The sequence below is a fragment of the Aythya fuligula genome, chromosome 4, assembly GCF_009819795.1.
Source record: "Aythya fuligula isolate bAytFul2 chromosome 4, bAytFul2.pri, whole genome shotgun sequence".
Taxonomy (NCBI): domain Eukaryota; kingdom Metazoa; phylum Chordata; class Aves; order Anseriformes; family Anatidae; genus Aythya; species Aythya fuligula.
The window spans coordinates 53637033-53657998 of NC_045562.1; the positions used below are offsets into that span (position 1 = coordinate 53637033).

Sequence of the window (20966 nt, forward strand, 5' to 3'; positions counted from 1 at the left end):
AGAATGTGTATGGCTTTATAATTATTGCAACATTGCTTCTTAAATTAATGGCATTTTTTGCTTAGGTATTTAAAATGAGTAAGAGCAAGTATAAATAAATAATTTAGATCAGAATAATTTAGAGCAATGTATTTGGAACTAATGGGAAGATGTAATTGCTGCTGCCTTGATGTAAGAGTATGATTTATTTTTTTTTTTTTGCCATGACAGCAGAAAAGTCCAGTTATAGAGGCTGAAATACAAAGTGGGCCAAGGTCTAAGCATGTGAGCTGGTTTAACAGGATGCAAATCTATGCTGGAGTTAAACTGTGAAGAGTCAAGGTGTATAAGTACAAATCTGAGGTATCATGGATGAGAAGAGGTAAAAAAGGGCAAGTGGTGCCCTTTTTTTGTGTGAGCTGATGGCTAATTAAGGAAGAGTCGCATGAAAGATGTGAACATTTGCAAGCCTCAGTGTGAATGCTGAGGCAGTGGCACCTTCACCAATGCCACACAGGCCCCTACTGCCCCACCATTACACTGAGTAGCTTTAACCCAGCTCTGGTAACCAGCACCGTTCCTTCTGGGTGTGGGGCAGCTCTGGTGCTGAGCAGCCATCCCCACCAGATCTCCTCAGCCTTCATGCCATGCCCTGGCAGTGAGGGTCCTCCAGGGGCAGTGGTGGCACAGGGGCCTCCTCCAACTGTGTCTGAAACCCTTGACTGAGATGCACCTGAACCAGCTCTCGTGAGAGGCTCTGGGCAACCCCAAGAGCTCAGCATGCCACATAGGTGCTTGGGAGCTGCTGCAGCACCTGATCAACACTAAGCAAGTTGGGCAAGGACCAAACTCTGCTGGCCTCAGGGGCTGTTGGGCCACACTTGGCAGGCAGCCCTGCCTCCACCTGGCCCCAGAAAGGTGCTGCTAGGGGTGAGGTGCTGTGCGGGCAGGGAGCGGCTACGGCTGGTGACAGGGCTAGAAAGCTGTCCTAGAGGCTCTGCTGTGTGATCACGGGATGGTGAGGCTGGCAGGGCCCTCTGGGGGCACCTGCTCCAGCAAGGACACCCCCAGCAGGGTGTCCAGAGAGGCTGTGGGGTCTCCTCCTTGGAGATCCTCCAAAGCCGCCTGGGCGCCCTATGCCAGCACTCCCTCACCCCACTAATGCATCTGCGGCGGGGTCGAACACCGAAAACTCTTTACAGGAGTGCACCACAAGCACCTTCCCCTTTCCTACAGCCGGGCAGAGAGCACCGAGCCTCCCCCCGCTCCGCTACCACAGCACCGCCCCGGCCCGGCGCAGGCGCCATTTGGGCAGGGCGCGCCCCGCCGCCGGTGGGCAGGGCCGGGCTGGGCTGGGCCGGGCTGAGCCGGGCCGGGCCCGGCGGCGCTGCCAGCTCGGAGTCAGCGGGGGCGAAGCGTCGGGATGGCTCCGGCAGCGACCACCGGGACTCCGCCGGCTGCCCCCTCGGCTGGCCCCACGGACCCATGGCTCGGGGGGCACCTCTCCGCTCTCGGTGGGTCGCGGCGGGGGGAGAAAATGGGAGCCGGGACCCCCCCATCGCCCTCGGCTGGCCCCGCCGCTGCTCCGCGGGGAGCCCGGAGCTCTCCCTGCCCGGCACCGGCTGCTCGGGGCCCGCCCGGGCCCTGCTCGGCCCGGCTGAGGGGAGCCGGGGTGCGAGGAGCCGGGGGGAACCGGGGGGTCCCTGCCCTGCCCTGCCGCCGGGCTGTGTGCGCGGAGCTCCGGGGCAGAGCGGCTCGTCGTGTGCCTGCTGCCGGTGTGGCCGGGAGTCGGGTGGGAAAACGGGGGAAAAAAGTACCTAACTGTCCAAATCCGGGTCCGGCGGCTGTCCTGGAGCTGCTTCGCTGAGCGGGTGACTCACGGAATAGGAGCGGGTTGAAGGATAACTGCTCCGCTCGGGGCTGCCCTGCAGTTAAACCCGGCCTCGTGTTTGGGGTTAGGGGCTCGGTTACTCGGGGCCCTAAGGAGCGCTGGAAGCTGCCCGGGTGCACGCAGGCTCCCGCAGGAAGTTATTGTGAAGTGACGCTGTCTTTTGTTTATGTCTAACTCCAAATGTTGTGGTGCTGATAATCTCAGAGAGAAACTGAGCTCGTCTGTCCCGTCTGGAGTGCAGCGGGCGTACTGCGGCGTGCGCCTTGCTGCGCTGCCCAGCCTGGTGCTCGCCTTGGCCTTGTGAGCGCCTTTATTCCGCTCGGCTGGTGGGGCGCCGATAAGAGCTCACCGGGCTGGTGAGAGCAAACACTGTGGGAGCAGTTAAGGTGAGCGGGATTATTAGTGTGAAATTGGGCGCTGCGTGTTTCGAGTGCTTTCGTACTTAGCTCTGTAAATGGAGTGTTACTGGTTGGCGCAGGACGGGCTGAGATGTCTGCCACTTGCTGTTCCTTTTCCTGAATACAAGAAGGTTGGGAGGCTCAACATCCAGTCCATCCTTCTCTCCAGGAGAGCAGGAAGTAGTACCAGTAGGCACAACCGGGACCTGTAGAATGGTGCTGAAGGTATTAATGTTTTCAGACTTCCACCCCACCCCCCCCACTCCAACTAATCAGTTTCACTGAAAGAAGTCAGGCAGCCTGAATTTTAGGTCTGTGTTGACTGGTAGTTAGTATGATGAAAGGATGGGTGTATGTGGGCTTGTGCTGACTCTTTTGAAATGTTATAAACGAGTCTGTTTCACAGAGCTTGAAGGCACTTGCACTGGGGAGCCGTTAGTATGCCATGTGCATTGGTAGGATTTAGTGACTGTACCTGTAATTTAGTCTGGTAAATCAGATGAACAGCTGTACTTCTGAAAGCTGAAAGTTGCAAAGTGTAACAGGAAATGCAAAAGCTGTGAAAGAATGGGTCTTTTTTTTTTTTCTCCTTCCTCTGAGGTTTGTCAAATGCTTTCCACCGTATCTTCACACAGAAGTTATGCTGGTTTTGGTTAAAATTGATTTGTGACAGATCTCAACTAGTGTGAATGTTTGTTTGCACAAAAGCACTGATTTGCTGTGTTTGGTAGCATTGATCTCATGCTGCTTGCACGTCTAAATTTACCAATAGTGGGGAATAGCTTCAAATATCTGGTATGTCCAGGAGGGTTTTCTTTTGACAGGCACTGGTGACGTGCACTCTGTTAATTGCACAGAGTGCATGCTGTATTTGAAAGCTGAGATCCGAGGAAAAGTGTTCCCACAGAAATACAAACACAAAGCATCAGTTCTGCATGTTTTTGCAGCACGAACTCTCGGCTGCTCACACAGTGACCCAAGCCATTACCCCATAAGCACTGCAGTTTTAGCACTAGCAAAAGCAGAGCATAAGGTTTTTGTCTCAGTGTTTGCTTGGTATTACCAGCTGCATCTTGTATCACGTACATGTACAAGGAATGGACTGAGCCTCTCTTCCTTCTGTTTGTAGTGTATATTTTTTTACATTTTTCAACAGGCTGAACTGCTCTAGACATTTTTGTCTTCATTAGTTTTGGTTTTGAGTTCTTAATAATGCCAGATATCCTCATGGTGTGGTTATTCGGACAGACAGGGCAACTGACAAGATTAAGTTTGTCCTTTTTTAAGAGCTCATAATAAGCTGTCTGGGAGTGTAGAAATTGTGATGGTTTAAAATAGCTGAGGATTACATGCTTTGTACACCACTGACACTTTTGGTTATGCTTTGCTGTTAATGGGACCTGCCCTTGTTTAGGAGGTATCTCCTTTCTCAGCTCTCCCTGCAGCTTTCAGGGAAGCCTGTCTAAAATTTTTTGTAGACAGCTTGTTGAAATAGTGTTGGTATGCCATGTAATTGAGAAATAAGTAGGGACTGGGAAAGAATTCATCCCAGCTGAGACTTAACTCTCAAAGTTCAGAGGAGAAGGCTTTCTTTCAAAGACCTACTGCAAAATTTGCCCTTGCTGAGGTCATCACAAATCTCGTGATAACTTTAGTGAGCCAAAAACTCAGTCTCTAACTGAAGGGCTCTTGCAGGATCCAACTTGAGGTCCTGTGAAAGACTCTCAGTTCCGTGGTTTTTAAAGACAGGTCATCTGTGAGACCGTCTGCGTGCATCTTACTATTAAGGTTCAGAAACTGGAGCTAGTTTTGGGTGAGGAGCCGTGGCACAGGCTGCCCAGAGAGACTGTGTGGGGTCTTGGAGGTCTCCAGAAGCTGCCTGGACGTGGTGCTGGGAACCCTGCTGAGGGTGTCCCTGCTGGAGCAGGGGCTGGGGCAGGGGCCTCCAGAGGGCTCTGCCAGCCTCACCAGCCTGTGGTTCTGTAAAGCAGTGTGGTTGATCCTTCTGTTCTCTCATTTGAGGTACTTCTTGTGACAAACTTAACAAAGGTTTTGCAGTCTGTTCGTAAGTTCCTGACAGCAGACCTTGAACAACCTTGCTTAACCTCTAAGGCAATTGGCAGTACCGTTACGAGTCGTCATAATGTTCTGTCATCATGTGGCTTCCTTTTCTCATCAGACTTCCTGCTTATTTCGCTTCTCTTTGTAGCTTCTGGTTACTACTACAAGGAAGCTGAAAGCTAAGCGGAATTCACAAACCTGCTGATTGTTGCTCCTAGATGATAGCGTTCTTTCCTTTGTTGTCCAGTGCGTGGATATTCCCTGATGTACGATTTCAGTGAACAATAGGTGAAGCAACTGGTAGGCAACAGGTTGTCTTCCCTTACAGTTTTTCCTTTTGGAAAAAAAAGCCTTTTTTAACCCGTTCCTTGCTGCCTTTTCTATAGTCTCCTCTATAGCTACAATGGTGCTAGTAGGGCAGAGAAGCTCCAGTAGTCCCTAAATGTCTTTATATATGTTTTGACTTGTGAGCGAAACTTCTTGTTGTTCCATCAGCTTGGTTGTGTAAAGGGAATTTGACTCAGAATAGAAAAATCCTGTTTAAATTAGGTAACTCTTAAAAAGTGTATTTAATTTGAAGTTGGTGTAAACTGTTCTGGCTGAGTCTACTGTAATTAAAATAACTAACAGACTGTAGTAAATCAATGCGTATTCACCATCAGCGGTGTAAGGAAAGTCACTGTTCAGTGTTTGAATTATGATTCTGAAAAGTGAAATTACTGTGACAACAGAAACCTTTACTGCATTTTGTTTTACTTACCTGAATAAGTTTGAATGTACTGAACAAAAGTAAAGAGCTGATTTAGAGCTTGTTTCTTTTACGAGAATATCCACTGCTTCTGAACTGCTAAGGGACATAAATTGGCCAGTTTTGGCATCTCATTAAGTTCCCTTAAACTCCATTACCTTAGGGAATTTTTAAATGTTTTCTGAAGATCTTAAGAGTGAGATATTTAGCATGTATTCAGGAAATTGAACTAATAAATAAAATTTTTGACTTTTGTCTGAGTTTAGAAGTATGTAATTGAAATAACAAAAGTTTTCCTTTGAATCGTGCTTAAAATGAAAGCTTTGTAACAAGGTGTACATCCATCTACCTTTATAGATGTCCAGCCTGGAGATGGGAAGTGTCGTAGCTTAATCCTGTATAATTATAATTCCACTAGAGCCAGGAGAAAAAGAAACACTGGGTGTGATGCCCAGCTGCCTTTCCCTTGCAGTGTGAGCCTGTCAGGTTTGCCTGCCCATTTCTGGTGGCATTGCTGGGCTGTGCAGTGCTTTCATTGCGCCTGGTAAATGTTTCTAGGATCACATGGTGAGTTGAATGAGAAAGTGGTTCAGATGTTAAAGAAAGAAAAACAGAAAACGCCCGAGCAAACTATTTTTTTTATTTAAACCATTTGAACCCTGGCTGATTCCCCTGTTTCTACAGATGAGTGAACTGGCACAAAAAGAAGCAGGGAGAGAATTGCTTCAAGTAATGCTGCTACTGAGGCGTGTTCTCCAGCTATGCTAAGCTGAGATGTTTAAGCAATGTCTTTTCTGAACATTTCATTTGTCTTGTACTGCACTTTAATAGGTTGTACGTCAAGCATACCTAATTTTTCTAACAATTCAATTAACATTAAGGCCAACAATAGTTTGTTTCTGTATATTGTGAGGTTGAAACCCGTATTTCGTTTTCATGCCTGAAAGCAGGAAATATGATCATGCAACTCCTTGAGCTGCATGGATATGGTAGTACATATGTACGTAGCTATTCTTAGCAGATTGATTGCTAGAACAATCCAATTCATAAAGTATAAACAAAGCTCTTTAAAAGGTATGCTCTAATATTTCAACATGGCGTGGGCATAATAGGCAAAATCTGATGTAACGAAGTCAGATTTATCAGCAGGGCAGAGAGATTACATCATTGTTTATGGGTTTATTGCTGTAAATTAAACAGTGCAATAAGTGGAATGTGCTTAAAGTAATCCGTTAGGATGTGGCTTATACTTAAGTTTAGTATGGGAGATTCAGAAAAACAAAGACAATGCATTATTTTAATGACGTTTCACATGACTTATAACTAAATAGGTATGTTCTTGGCTATAAAAAAATCAACAAACTTTTCAACAGTCGGAGCTGTTGTTTAAGGAATATTAAATCTTTCTAGAGATTTCACTTGTGCTTTATGAGAAGTCTGAGAACTGTCTGCTTAGATAACTGCTGAAGGCCAAGCTTTTTGCTGAACTGGAGCTTATCTCAGGGAGCTCAGAGCGATCGCGCTAAATATGAAATCTTTTCCTGCTGCAGGAACCAAGGAAAGCCTAATTCTGTAACCTGGCACAAGCAAGGTCTGGTATCGTGGCAGTATGTACTGAGGAAGGAGTTGTTCTGTCCCTATGTTTGTGGTGAGAGGGAAACCTGTACGTGTGGGAGCTGCTGCCCTTGCTGGCTCTTTGGCCCCGGGTGGCAGGCGATGTGCTGGAACAGTTAATCCTGCTGGGACAGCAGCACCAGGTGGGGCGGCCTTGCCGAGGTGCTCCGGTCTCTGTGTGCTGTGAACCTCAGAAACTTGAAGGGGGAAGAAGGGTTATTACAGAGTACCTCTGCGTACCTAGTCCAGTCCAGCCTCATTCTTACAGCTATCAAGATCCTGTGGTCATGGAGGTTTTGTTGTGGTCAGGCATTGTTTTGGTAACATCAAGTGTTTGACTAAAATGTTAGTAGGCCTGGCTAGGCCAGGTAAAAGTTGTAATTTAATGAAAGATGAGGTATTTCTTCCTTAATGTGCCAACTTTTTTTCCTCATATGTTGTGTTTCCTAAAGGTTTTGTAAAATATTCTTGAGGCACTGCTGGGTGGAGAGGGAGACCTTTGGGTGTGGGTAGTAATGTTAGAAGCAGTATGAAGGTTCAGCCTCCATAAAAAGGGCTGGGAGCGTTAACCTGAGGAGTACCTGCTAGCTTGTTTTTTTATTATTATTATTATTTTTTTTATTTTTGAAGGGTGGGGATCAGCTCTAGCAATAGCTTATAAAAGACCTGTCCTTCTGAAAATGTGATGTGCTCTGTTGTTAGAGTTCCTTGTGTACTTGAAATTGGCTTGAGTTCATACCAAGTTTCCTGTTTGCTCTGAGCATTCAGTAGCAGTTGGGATCCGTTTTCTTGTTTCTTTTGCATAATTTTTCTCTTCTGTTGCTCATGTGCAGCTTTGATGGTTAGCTTTGCATTCTAAATCGTGTGCATATCTTCAGTGGCTGTCAAGTTGATGATCTAAAAACAATTATGTAGAACAGTATATTTGTTGCATGTAGTTAATTTCCCCTCTGCCACTTTATTTTTGGAGATGTCCTGCACGACCATGGCTCCATGTTAGTCCAATTACTTCAGGAAGGCTTGTTCTTGAGATACTCATCTTTCCTTGCCCACGGTTGCTTGTTCCTCCACATCAGCTTGCTCGGTCTCTTGATGGCCTTGATAGAGCAGTTTGCCAAACCGCAAGTATACTGATTCACTCAAGTGACTGCTTTAAAAAGCAGATACTACTTAAGGCATTTTTTGCTAAACCTGAATCATTTTGGTGGTCCACTTTAAAATCCGGTGCAAATCCGGTGGGGTAGGACCAAGGGGACCTCACAAAGCAATTTTGCATCTGGAGGAGCTTTAATGAACCACAGCATGGAGAGCTGGAAGCACTTGCTGTCTGGTTTGAAGTGGGAATTACCTACTGTGGTTATGGAGGAACGTCAGGAGATATAATTTGTTAGGGTAATGCATGCTGCTTTTGCCACAAGGAGGTGGAAAACATTAAAAAATAATTGAGTCAAATTCATTTTGTGGCACTTCTCATTTGTCCTTCCACCTGTTGGTTTTGTTAGTGACTGCTGATGTCTTTGCAATAATGTACTGCATCTTTCCCATTCTAAAAATGGATAATGTGCATCAAAATCAAAGCACATTGCCTTACAGTTGAATGAATGCTAACCTTTCAGAGCTTGTGATACATACTATTTCAATTGTATTTCTTAGCTTCTGAAACATTGTAGTCAACAAAATAAAGATGATATGATGGCTCTTTGCCTGCCTAGGAAGTAAATTCTGTGATGAAGTGGGGGAACTTTGTAGCTGCTGCAGCCTGATGTTTTAAGAACCCTCTGAAAACCAAACAAACAACCATTTCATTTTAATATATTAAAATGTGAATTAGAAATTCTTAGAAAACGAACTGTGAAAGCAACTTTTTCAGTTAAATGATTATTTTAACCTCTACTGTCTCTTATTTCCCTGTAGTGAGTGTATAACAATTGCAATTTCTGTGTTAGATTGTGCATATGCTGATCAGTTGTCCTACCTGGGCATAAATTAGAGCTACTGAAGGGTAGCTACCTAACAAGTTCTGCATACAGTTATCGGTAGGATTGCTGGCTTCTCTTTAAAAAGAAAAAAAAAAAGTTTGGTTTTGTAAGCAAGCTAGGCCATTTGGCTTTGTCCAAAGCAAACATCCTGAGATTTAATTTTAACATTTAGAGTTCATTCAGCCTCCAGATCTATTCAGACTCTTGTTTGGATTTCCTTCTGTTTTCTGCATTCCTACTATTGTGTAGCAAATTGTTCAGAGAAATGCGTAATGCATTTTTTTTTTTTCAAGCTAAGGGAGATTTTGATCAAATATTTCAAAAAAAGTGCCAGTTTTTCACTTTGAGCAAGTCTTGTGTATTAGTTATTACTGAACTGGTATTCAGAGAATTCTGAAAAAAATTAGAAATCCTCGAAAAGTAAATGGCTAATGTTTTGGTATAAAGAAAATTTAAGGTAAATGTCTAACTGCAGTTTTATGTATCTTTTCTTAGCTGTCACCTTACTGCTATTTTTCAAATACAACTTAGTTATATAGCTGGCACAGTAGATGTGATTATGGAATAATGCTCTTTCTGCAGTTTTCTGGAGATCCTTTTTTTTTTTTTTTTTTAAATGAGGACACAGGTGGTTTTAGATATTTCTCTTGTGGAAGTGTCAATATCATGTAAATGGTTTTCTGATGAGTCTTCATTCCTTCAACTGATTTAATAGAAAAATTACGAATTGCCTCGTCTGCTCTAAAAAAAAAAAAAGTAGGTAGAAAATAGGCTAAAATACAATGCTAGTTTTTTTATTGGTCTCTTTTGTTGTTATTCTTCTCTAAAAATGTTTTTCAGATAAAGTCGAGAAGAATAGAAAGTAGAAACGCAGGAATATTCTTGCATATTGAGTAATATACAAACCTTTACTAAATAAGTTGTATGTACCTATGTACTCCAGGGTCTCAGAAGGAATTTTGAATAGGTGAACATATATTTTTATTGGATTTAGCTGAACAGTCCAATTTAGTTGCAATCAGATGTATGCTTTAATATCTGATGTATGAGGAGGTGCTGTGATTTTTAATCTGTGTATTTACCCTAAAGGTAGTCAAATATTGGAGCAGTTTTTACAGAAATGTAGAATCTCCATGCTTCAGATAGACTACGTGGGTACCTAAGCATCCTGATCTACTCAGAGCTGCTTTTAGCAGCGTTTGGACTAAGGAACTTCAGAGGTTGCTTCCAATCTAAATTCCCTATGACCTTGTAATTGAAAAGGCCAATCTTTAACATGGAATATATACCTGTTAACTTCATAGTTTAATATTAAAAATGCTTAATTTTTGTTATTGAATTAGTGTTTGACTGTACTACAACTTAAATACTGACTGTTACAGGGGTGAGCTCTAAACCAGTAGAGTACACCTTGCCCTTCCAAGCCGTCGCAGGAGGTACATCCCATTAACGCTCTTGGGATTTGGCCATACTCACAATTTTCTAAATGCTTCAAAGGCATTTGTGGTCTGTTGTAATAACTGTGTTTATTCCATTACACAGGCAATGGAGAGTTTGTGCAGGTCTTGGAAAGCCGCGGTTTACAGACAACTACTGTGACAACTGGCAACAACAGCACACCTGACCACCTGGAGTACATTGCCTTTGCATTGGTTCCTGTTTTCTTCATCATGGGTCTCCTGGGGATCCTCATCTGTCATGTCCTTAAGAAAAAAGGGTATCGGTGTACAACAGAGGCTGAGCAAATAGAAGAGGAAAAGCCTGAGGAAAAAATAGGTAATCTACATGTCTAATACACATCTTTTTACTGTTCCTGTATGTTGCAGCTATCGGAGTCCTCAGTTTGCTTTTATGCACTCCACTTGCTGGTGGTAACAAAGTATTGAACGTTGAGGAGTGACAAAAAGCTGCTGTTCAAAGCCTAAAATCTTAGGTTTATGTTTAGCAATCTTATCCTTGTGTTGTCATTCTCATCTTCCATCTCAAGATAAAACTATGCCTTTGGGCTGACTGTCTGCATCCTTTTTTTACGTGGTGTGCTGCTCACATTTTTTCTTAAAGATACTTTCTTTTGTGCTCTTGTTTTATGGCTCTTTTTTTCCTTGAGAGAAGATGGGAATAAAAAAAGAGCAAAGAGTGCGTTATGTACGGCTTGGTAAAAAGAGGGGTTGAATCACTTGTTCTCCTTTCTCCCCGTTAATTGACAGCCTGTCAGCAGGTCCATAAGATGCGCAAATGACAGTGCCACAGCGGTAAGGTAGAGCTCATGGTAGAGCCACGTGCTGCAGTAGTGATGTACGGCTGTGCTCTCCTGCAGTCACTGCCTGCGGCATGCACTCAGCCAGTGGGCATGCTTCATCCTGTAGCTTGGGGGAGAGGTGACACCGAGATGAGTGGCAGTGAGAGGGGACAGCTTCTAGGTCTTAGCTGGAGGAAGTAGCTGTGTAAGTTGCGTTATAAAGTTGTAGCCATCAGGATGAAGAAGATGAACGGTGAGTAAAGAGATAGGAAAGCCCCTAATTCACTACTTAGAGACAAATTCAAGGCCTCACCTATCAAACTCATCTCCATCCTGTGATTATTTTTTTTTCCAAGGTATATAGACAGTATGTCTGTTAGGGAAGGGCAGAGCTGTGCCTTTTACCTTTTTTTTTTTTTTTTTTTTTTTTTCTTCCCCAGTCTTTCTGTGTTCTGAGGTTATTCTGGGGAAGCTTCCAGCATTGTTATTGACAGCAGTCAACCCCAGAAGTATTAAGTATGGTCATGAAGCTTCTCTCCTAAATCTCTTCCTCCTGTAGTCATATGCGAATGTTTTATATATTTATAAATTAAAAAAAATAAATCGTTCTGTGTCCTTGCGGTTGTGGTGAAAAGCTTAAATGGATCCTTCTTATACTAGAAGCCAATAATACTTACTTTAAAATAGTGACTTGAGACAGTTTAATGATTTTGGTTTTGTTTTCTTCCCTATGTTTGGGATTGTTTGTGACTCCTAAGTAGCTATAAAAAGAATTTTGATGTGTGTTTATGAAAATATTGAGCTTTTTGAAGTCTTAAATGAATGTTAAAGCATTTATTTTTAAAAAGTCTTTTTTAATGTAACATCTTTTCTGTTTTTTTTTTTTTTTTTTGAAGTTGGGGTGTTTTAGTGATGTTTTTTTTTTTTTTTTTTTTTTTTAAAAACTAATGTTTTTCTTTTAAAAGGCCAAACTATTGACAACATATTTATATTTATTTCCTTTCACAGAAATGAATGAAACGGCACATGAGAATAGTGACACTGTAGGACAAATTATTAACTACATTATGAAAAATGAAGGTATTGTATGGTTATATTGAAGTTATGAGCCTTTGTGGTGGTGTCTGATAAAAGTTTTTGAAAATATTCAAAATTTTGATATGCACATACGTTTTCATTTAATAACCTGTATGTAAATGCTTAACTCTTTGACTTCAGGAGGTGATCATTTCAAACAAAAAGGAAGTTTTTTGCTTACCTGAAAATATTTTTGTATAGTGAGTTTGGTTCAAATGTTTCTTAATACTGTATTTAGGTGATTGATTTTTTTTAAGCTTTTTGCTTATTTTTGAAGTACAAGCTCAAGCTTGTTTTCTTAATATTTAAAGTATGTCAGAGTCTAATGTTTTGACCAGATCAAGTGTTTTGTCTTGAAATTAATTATTTTAAGTAATTATTTTGTAATTATAATCATTAAGTAATTATTTAAGTAATTATTTTGTATTTTTGTAGGGCTCATTTAAACTGGTGCTTTTTACCTGAAGTTGCTTTATACATAAGAGGTGATGATGCACCTGTGATCAAATGGATGTTTTAAGATTTGTGGGGATCTTGTTTTGGCAGTTTTGTGCAGATGGCTGTTATATGACTTGTATTGGGGCAGATCTCTGAGTACAATATGAGCTGTAATTTGAGTAGCTTCCGTTAAGAAAATTCCCTAGAATTCTATTAACATTTTTAGCATGATGTTCTCTTGATGTCTTTCTGCACATAGTGTAGCAATCTTCCTTCTAGATGAAAGTTCTCTTAGCACCTTTAATTTTACGATTTGCTTTTCTAAAGTTAGAGCTGTACATTTTTGAAGAATTCTATTTCTTCTCATTACAGCAAATGTTGATGTTTTAAAGGCCATGGTAGCAGATAACAGTGTCCTTGAACCTGAAAGGTAATTGCTCAACTTTTTGATGTGTGTTTCCTGAGGCAACTAAAATTGTACCCTTTCAAAGTGTTTTATTTCCTATGCACTTTTCTAAGACTATATCACTTACTGTAGTTATCAGCTATGAGGATAATAGCTTGATTTCCTTGTCATATCTTTGAGTCACTACATTTTAATGTAAGCCCTATTATAGTAACTGGCTATTCTGGTTATATGTTCTAGGTCTGTAAAAAGCAGTTTATTGCCTCTTGGGCTAAAGATTTACAGAGGCTGCAAATAATTGTTTACTTTAGGGTGCGGTTAATTATGAGTTGGTTTAGTCCAAACTTGCTGCTGATTTGAAAGAGCAGAAGCAGCGCTTGCTTCATTTGTATGGATGCCTGAAGTAGATACCTCTTTCAGTGTCACATTCTGTTTTATTCTTTTGCATTATAATTGTGGTAATACATATTGGCTGGCCTACCTCTTATTTTTTTTCCTCCGCACACCTATTAAAAATTTTACATAGAGAAAGTAGTTCAGCCCTTGAGCTGCTGACATATCATTCTGTTTACCTACAGGTATAAGTACTCTTAAGTACTTTAAAACTGTGTCTGTATTACTCTACTCTTTATATGTAATCCTGTATTCCTATTCAAGTAGCATTGTCACTAATTAAGTAGGAGCATTCTTTTAGCAAAACAGAGTTGACTGTGCAACCATTTATCTCCTATCTTAATGTTAGGGGCTTGATTATTGAAGAATTATTTTGAATTTAAGAGAATGAGTTCTTAAATGTAGGGATTATTTTGAAGTTTTATATGGTGCAGCAGAAATGTTTGGTTCAATTTCAACTTGGACATCTTGTGTAGGTCTTTGCAATGTTACTTGGAAAGTTTGAATTTCACTAGTGAATTAAAATATAAAAAGGGGAAGGGAAAAGGGTATTACAAGGCTACTAAAAGATATGATGGTTTGCTCTTGCATAATTTCTATCAGATACTCCTAAAGCTTTAGTAACTTGAGTGCAAATCCATTAAATTTTTTGTATGTTCAGTCCACTATGAAACACTTTTGAACAGTAGGAATAATAATGGCAAAGCTAAATCTGCACACCTGCCATTTAAAGCCATTACTTCTTGTCCTTGCCTCAGACATGTTAAATAGATTATATTTGTCTTATAAAATTTTTATTTATTTTAAGACTATCAAATGTCTCCTGTTGATATTTTTGTTTTGAAAATAAGCATCCAGGTAACCCCAGTCTTTCATGGCAGGTTTTATGTCTTTCTTCTTTCTGTTCTCCTTGGAGTCCCTTATTTTCTTGAAGTAACATTCCAAAAACTGGATGCAAACATTCCAGGTAACTGGAATCAAAGGTCAAAGCTTAGAATTGTAACTTTATTAGGTTGACAGGTTGTGTTCTTGTTATTTCCATGGTGAAATTTGTCATTTTAAACCAACAACATCCTAATGATTCATGTTCAGCTTGTGATTTTTACTTTCTTTTTCTGAAGAATCTTTACCTGGCTAGCTGCTTTTTAATCAGGACTTCTAAAGTTTGTTTGTTTGTTTTCTGCTAAGGCACTGAAATTTATGTTGCAACACACCCAGTATTTCTGATAATACTTCTGTATGTGTGAGTATCTTTCTCACACTTTCCTCTGATCATCCTCATTTCTGGTCTCATTCTCTACAGATACTATATGTAACCTAAAGTTTACAGATTCTTTAGCTATTCTTTTATTCTATTACCCAAGAAACTATGTAAAACTCTGACTATCATCAGGACCAGAATAACTGCATTTAGTATGTCTTTTCAGTTTCACAGTAATCTACTGATACGTAACTTTCTGGTATGTCTTTTTTAAACAGGGTGTGCTACCTTAAGCTATAGTAATTTCACCTGTAACACACTGAGTTCTAGCTTGCTTTGTGAGAACATGTTGAAAGGCAGTGTCAAAACTGATGCTTAAGTCCAAAAGTATGTTTTTACTTTGTGTGAAGCTTAGATTGAATGACATGTTAATTCCTTTTTTCTATATTTAGTTTTGCCTCTTCACAGTATCGTGGGACTGTGTCCTTTTTTTGTGAGTTCTTAAAAATGCTGTAACAACTGTGAAACACCCTTATTAATTCTCCAAGTGTAAATTTAATCAGCTGATTAGATTCTTTCCTCTGTATGTGTTCAATTAACCTGTTTATATCTATTTTAGCCTGATCTTTTTCACTTTCTTTTACTTTCTAGTAGTTATATTAGCCACATGACTGCAGAAGAATTAATTGATGGAAGTGATTTTTAACCACAAAAATATACTAGAGGGAACCTTAAAAAAAAAAAAATAAAAAAAATACACTAGAGGGAACCTTAAACCCCACATTCTCACAAATAAACTGTCCCTCAAAAAAAATGGCTATTAGATACAACTGAAGGTTATACTTCATTCTTTTTTTTTTTTTTTCTTTTATGAAACAGGATTTTATAGTAAACTCTGCCATTCCTTTATGCTTTTTCATGTAGCCCTTCATCTCCTGCCACTCCTGGGAGTCCAACGAGTCCGGGGTCTCCTTTGTCACCTGGTGCTGCTCCATTTAAGCACAGCTGCAAAGGCCATCACTTCCATACTGTAGGAGGAGTAGTAGAAAAGGATGTTTGCACTCGCTGTAGCCACAAACGATGGCATCACATAAAACCAGCTCACAAATCCAAAGAGCACAGAAGAAGTCGGCTTGGAGAGGTTACAGTACTTTCTGTGGGAAGGTAAGATAGATGCTGCTTTATTGTATGCTTTCCTTAGAGATGCTACAGTGGTCCGTGTTGGATCAGCTGTCTGTTGATTTAACCCTATTTATAGAATCAGTGACTGCATTTTTTAGAGTAAATTCTTCTTTCTTATTTTGATGTTTCTTGGTTAATTATGAGTTATAAAATGACCTAATTCTGCTTCCAGTTAGTTTTAATTCCTATCTTACATTGTAGTTGTCTTAAAAAATGTTTGTTCTAGTAGTATAGAATCTGTGGATTGTTTTAAAAAGCAGGTCCCTCAGCAGCAGTGTGTCTTAGAAGTATGCACAGGTAATAAAAAGGAAGATTGCTCTGAAGTGGAGCTGGGTATGCATGGGCTTGTGCTGTAATGTCCAGGTCTTCAGATGCCCCTATCTAAAAATGTGTGCATATTCATAACTTGCATACTGAGAATGACCTAGCTAATATCCATGGAAATGCAACTGAATCTCTCTTTTGGACACCTCAGATTTAGAGTCACAAAAGTGGAGCACAAATCTAATTCCAAAGAACGGAAAAGCTTGATGTCTGTTACTGGAGTGGAGAGCGTCAATGGTGATGTGCCTGCCACGCCTGCAAAGGAGGAAGCAAGAGAAGCGCCTGCCACACCTGCCAAACAGGGGACACAAGAGCGGAGAAGCTCAGAGTAAGCAGCAGGTACCAAATGTTGGGGACTAACACTGCAAGTGCTATGTTATGAAATAAACTAAGGTAGTCAGTGAGGAAAAATAAGGTTGAAAACATAGCTGAGCCATGTGAGAACTCATTGGGCAATTTTGAAAGTTTCTATAAAAGACTGCAAAAGTTATATTTGATCAGTTAATGGTAAATTGGAAAGCCTAGAATAGCTACCAAATTCTTATCTAATTGTTTATTTAGACTTTGAAATTAGGATAGATGTGGAAATTCAAATCTGCTTTGTGGAGGTGGCATTCCTGTTCCAAGGAAAAAAACATATGCATATTAATTATTTACAGTAAATGGATAGTTCAGATCTTAGTGACAATGTGCTGGTGTCCCAAAAGAAACAAATGCTGCTGACAGCTGCTTCACTGGAGTAACTGTAGTGTTGCTTCCTTATGCTTGCTGCTCTGTGCTGTGTGTATCAGCTGACTGCTTACTAGGTGCCTTTAAGCAAAAGCACATTTTAAAGTGTGCTTTAAACAAAACAAAAAAACAAACCACTTGAGCATGTTAAGGTAGCATTGTGAAAGGCCAAGGTGTGAGATGAGGGCTTTCCATAGCGTTCCTTGGTATTCATTAAAAAAGCATTCTGTAACTGCTAATTTAACATGGAAGACAAATCTGTGAGCTGGCTTGCTATATGGGTTACTTCCTCTCAACCTTTACTGGCAGTGCAGAGAAAAGTGATTGTTAAACTGATTGATCTGGACACCATGCCACAGCATTAGAATACACCCCTCCTATTTTTTTCAATCATTCCTACTGAGAAAGAGGCTTAGAGGTGTGCTGTACTTCCAAATACTTAAAAAGCTGTTGTGGGAAAATTGGATGAACTTTTTTTTTCTACTCGGTGGGTAAGAAGGTAAAAAGGGCGTTTCGTCACTAACTGCACTGGTATCTTCATGTCAATCTGGGTGGTTTTGTTACTCGTGCAACCTTTTTCTTTCCAATATCTCCAATGGGAGTTTGATCAGGCTTAGTAATGTGTCCCTTGACTAATGGGAAGATAATGTCTGTCTTTTAACAAGAAAAATAGCAAGAAAGAGGCAAATATGAAAATATTGTTAAGTGCATAAGTGCATTGGAATTGAAAAGATTATTTTTTTCCAAAACAATCTAGAAATGTTATGTACTTCAGTTTTCTAATTTCCTTTCTCTCATAAATAAAAGAAAGCCGTTCTCTAACTACATAAAACTTGTTCCCGAAGTTTAAACTATTACTGCCCTAATCTAAAAATAGGCTGCGCTCTAGAATATAGCTTTAAAAAAAAGTCCATCTATGGCAGTTTTCTATTGTATAACCCTCCCCTAGGATTTAAAATGCTGCTCTTTCTGAAAACAAATATTCTAATGGCAGAGAAATAGCTCAGTGGAATCTCTTGTAAAGTTCTCTCCAGTCCAACAAAACTATTTTGTAAATCTGGGAAACTAGCCAGGCTTGTTTGCTCTGTACTACAAAAAATAAACCGCTTTTGCTTGAAAGCCTACCAGTCTCTTCCCTAGCATGGTTCTGTATCAGTTTTAGTCCACTGCCATGAGAAGCTGTTCATACATAGACAGATATTAGCTAGACCCCTGCTTCAATTACTTACTTCAACTTCTAATAAATGATAACAGCTTAATTTACTGAAATTGAACGGATAAGCCATGTTTAGGACTTCTGTGTCTGTAGCCAATAAATGTTAAAAGCATTTTATTTTAGAGAATTTGGCTCAGATCTCCATATGTGGAGGAAGAAGGAAGGCACAAATGTGCATGTAGCTGGTGCCAGAAAAGGTTTGTTACAGCTTCTGGAGGCAGGGGACTTGTGCTTTGTGGCCTCGCTTTAGCTGCCGTTACTGAGAGTTCTTGTACTTGGAATTTCTGAGTGGGACAGTACTTGAATGATGTAATGTTGCTGGCTGCTTGTGTTCACTTCTACTTTTGAGTTCATTTCCCCCCCTCCCAAAATTGACAAGTTCTTGTCTTGAAATGGGCTTTGCAGTGTTTCAGCATTTTGCTGTCTGCATCTTTTATGCTTAGCACATCTTGTCCAGATCTCTGAGGTCCATGTTCTTGAGCAGACTACAATTCATTGTTTCAGTTTACTTATTTATTTTTAAGTGGCACATAAAAAGGAGTACATATATGGCAGATACTTAGTCCAAATTCTGTGTGGAGCTCTTGCAGTTCCATGGTAAACTACTAGGAAGACAACTGAAGTTAGTGTTGTGCTGCAGCTATGTAATGTTTTCCATTCCTAGTATCCCTTTCAAAGTTGTGTATGCTTTGCACTGCAGTGTGATTTACCAGTTTATGTTGATGTTTTTGTCCATCCTTTGCATGGTTACTAGCTGAATTTTTAGCTCCTTTACTTTCTGACTTCACATCCTAAAACTTGTAATGCATAACCACCACGTTATGTAACTGTGGCATTTTTTTTTTTCCATTTCAGAGCATCTGCTGACTTCTTAATTGGCCTGCTCATCCTAAAACTAACTTTTCTAATCATGCTTATTTTTGTAATTGCTTTTTTCTTTTGTAGGTGGAGCTTCTAGAAGAAGTTTGTCTACTAGCACTTTGGAGAAAACAGAAAACTCCCAAGAGATGCATACTATTTAAGAAAATGTATTTATGGCACCGTAGCATTTTTACAAGTTTTGTGATGGCATCCGTGCAAGGTTGATGGTTTTTCACCAGTAAAATCGTTAAGATTTAGGCATTTGCATACTGTTGAACCTTGTGGACCTAGCACCAAATGTTGGGCTTCATCTTTGAAAGAAAAAATACGTATACATTTTTGGACAGGAAAGATTAAAAAGCCTTATCAAATAGTGTTTTTTATACTTAGACAACTTTTTTTTTTTTTTTTTTTTTTTTTTTTTTTTTTTTTTTTTTTACTGAGCTTAATATTAGATGTAATAAGATTACCCTGTGGATAAGCTGTGTTTACCCCTCTGGTCCATCTGGATACTTCTGTGTTCTTCCAGAGTTGACAAGCATTCACTGAAGATGAAAGTCAGGCTTCAGAAGATTAAAATACTCTGTTAATCTAACTGTTGGTAGCCAAGCGAAACATACAGGGAAATAAGCAGTCATCCAGATCTGCATGTGTGCCTTTAGTATGTAAGCCCTCTGACTCTGTGAAGGGTAATTCACAGGAGGGAGTATTTCAGTTATACATAGTTTTTAAATGATACTGCTGTCTTTCTTCCCCCTTGATAACTACTTAACATTAGGCTAAGGAGTATCTTTTTCTATGCACTTGGGTGAACCTTTGGGAAGGTCACTTTCCTCTAGGCCATTTGTTCTCCCATTTTCTTGTAACTACTTGCTACTATTTGAAGAATGCCTAATAGTTCTGCCTTTCTCTTTTGTTTTTACCCCCAGGTTCCTTATTAAGCTAAGGCAACATATTTCAACCATTAGATAAGAATATGGAATATATGGCATTAAAAATTTATGGACTATGTACTAAAGTACTTTAGAGTGGCTTAATTGGACTGAGGGTAGCAGTTCTCATTGGCATCGAAATCTTAAGCCACTGTTACACTACCTTAATATCTTAAGCGTGACCTACTGCTAAAAATGCCAGTGATGGTTTTGTGATGTTACTTTTGTGTCCACTTATTATGATCTCTATTTTGTTCTGTTTTTTTTTTTTTTGGGGGTTGGAGGGAAAGAGGCAGGGAGGGGCCCTTGCAATACTTCAGCAAACTTTGCTGTATAAAAGAAACTGAAAAATAACATTTACTCCAAGTGCCTAAGAATATAAGCTGTTGTGTAATGCATTTTATTAGAGATTGCACTATATTCTGAGAACTATGAAGTAATTTAATCTGATCTATGAACTCCATGAAAATCAGTGCTCGTTTTAAATTTGTTATGTTTTAAATTAATGCTTTCAATCCTTTCAATCTGAGCGCTCTAAACTGCGTTTCTCTTTCAGATATGGGAATAAGGTTTCCTCAGTGGCTTGTGTAGTCTTAACAATCTAAGTGTACAACAATTTTTAAAAAAGGAAATAATACTCTTTGTTTACCGTGTTAGATACTGCTACATCTTGTCAGGAAACATGGAGTTTGCTTGACAGGTGCTGGGAAGTATGTGCTGCGATCATCTTCATTTGACTTGTATCAATGAGATATAGATAGAAGTAGAAACTGATTAGACCTAACAGACACTGTGTTTAGGGAAAACAAATAAAACCAAAACCTAAGCCCTTGGAAAGAAATCGTTGTTTATTTTACCTTCTAAAATTCATTATTTTCAGAGATAACTGTCAATTTTTGAGTACCTAAAATAACTTTGACCACCTAAAATAACTCTTTGACCAGGACTGGTACTTGAGTGTTTTGCATCCTTATTCTTGTTAATTTAAGACTGGTTTATAACATCTCTTCAATATATAACTATCAAACTCACCTTATAGGCATACATTTGTTAGATTCTTGCTTTTTTTCTTCTTCAAACTTCACTTGATTTCTATAAAGATCTAATTTTTCTAGGATAATTTAGTCAGTGTTGGTTATAGTAGTTAACTTTAAATTTCTAAGAGATTGAGAGGTATGGTATAAAATGTTGCTGGAAAAAGGGAGTATTGGGCAAAGCCAAGCAGTTTTAAATAGCTTTCAGAAAGGAGATATGCAGTTATAGACTGTCCCAAAAGCTTTTTTTTTATTTTTATTTTT

At 39.9% G+C, this 20966-nt stretch overlaps 1 protein-coding gene across 2 annotated transcripts; it reads left to right on the forward strand.

Annotated features, from left to right (window-relative positions):
• The first annotated feature begins 1354 nt into the window (after positions 1-1354).
• On the forward strand, positions 1355-19125 carry RELL1 (RELT like 1). Of its 2 annotated transcripts, none has more exons than XM_032187434.1 (7): positions 1355-1493; positions 10213-10446; positions 11918-11989; positions 12797-12854; positions 15349-15588; positions 16082-16269; positions 18821-19125. In XM_032187434.1, exons 1-6 carry the CDS (start codon positions 1403-1405, stop codon positions 16260-16262), a joined length of 876 nt encoding a protein of 291 aa, XP_032043325.1. In that variant the 5' UTR covers positions 1355-1402; the 3' UTR covers positions 16263-16269; positions 18821-19125. The 2 variants fall into 2 exon arrangements, with proteins under 2 accessions (XP_032043325.1, XP_032043324.1); XM_032187433.1 differs by having other exon boundaries at positions 16082-16258.
• The last annotated feature ends 1841 nt before the right edge of the window (positions 19126-20966 follow it).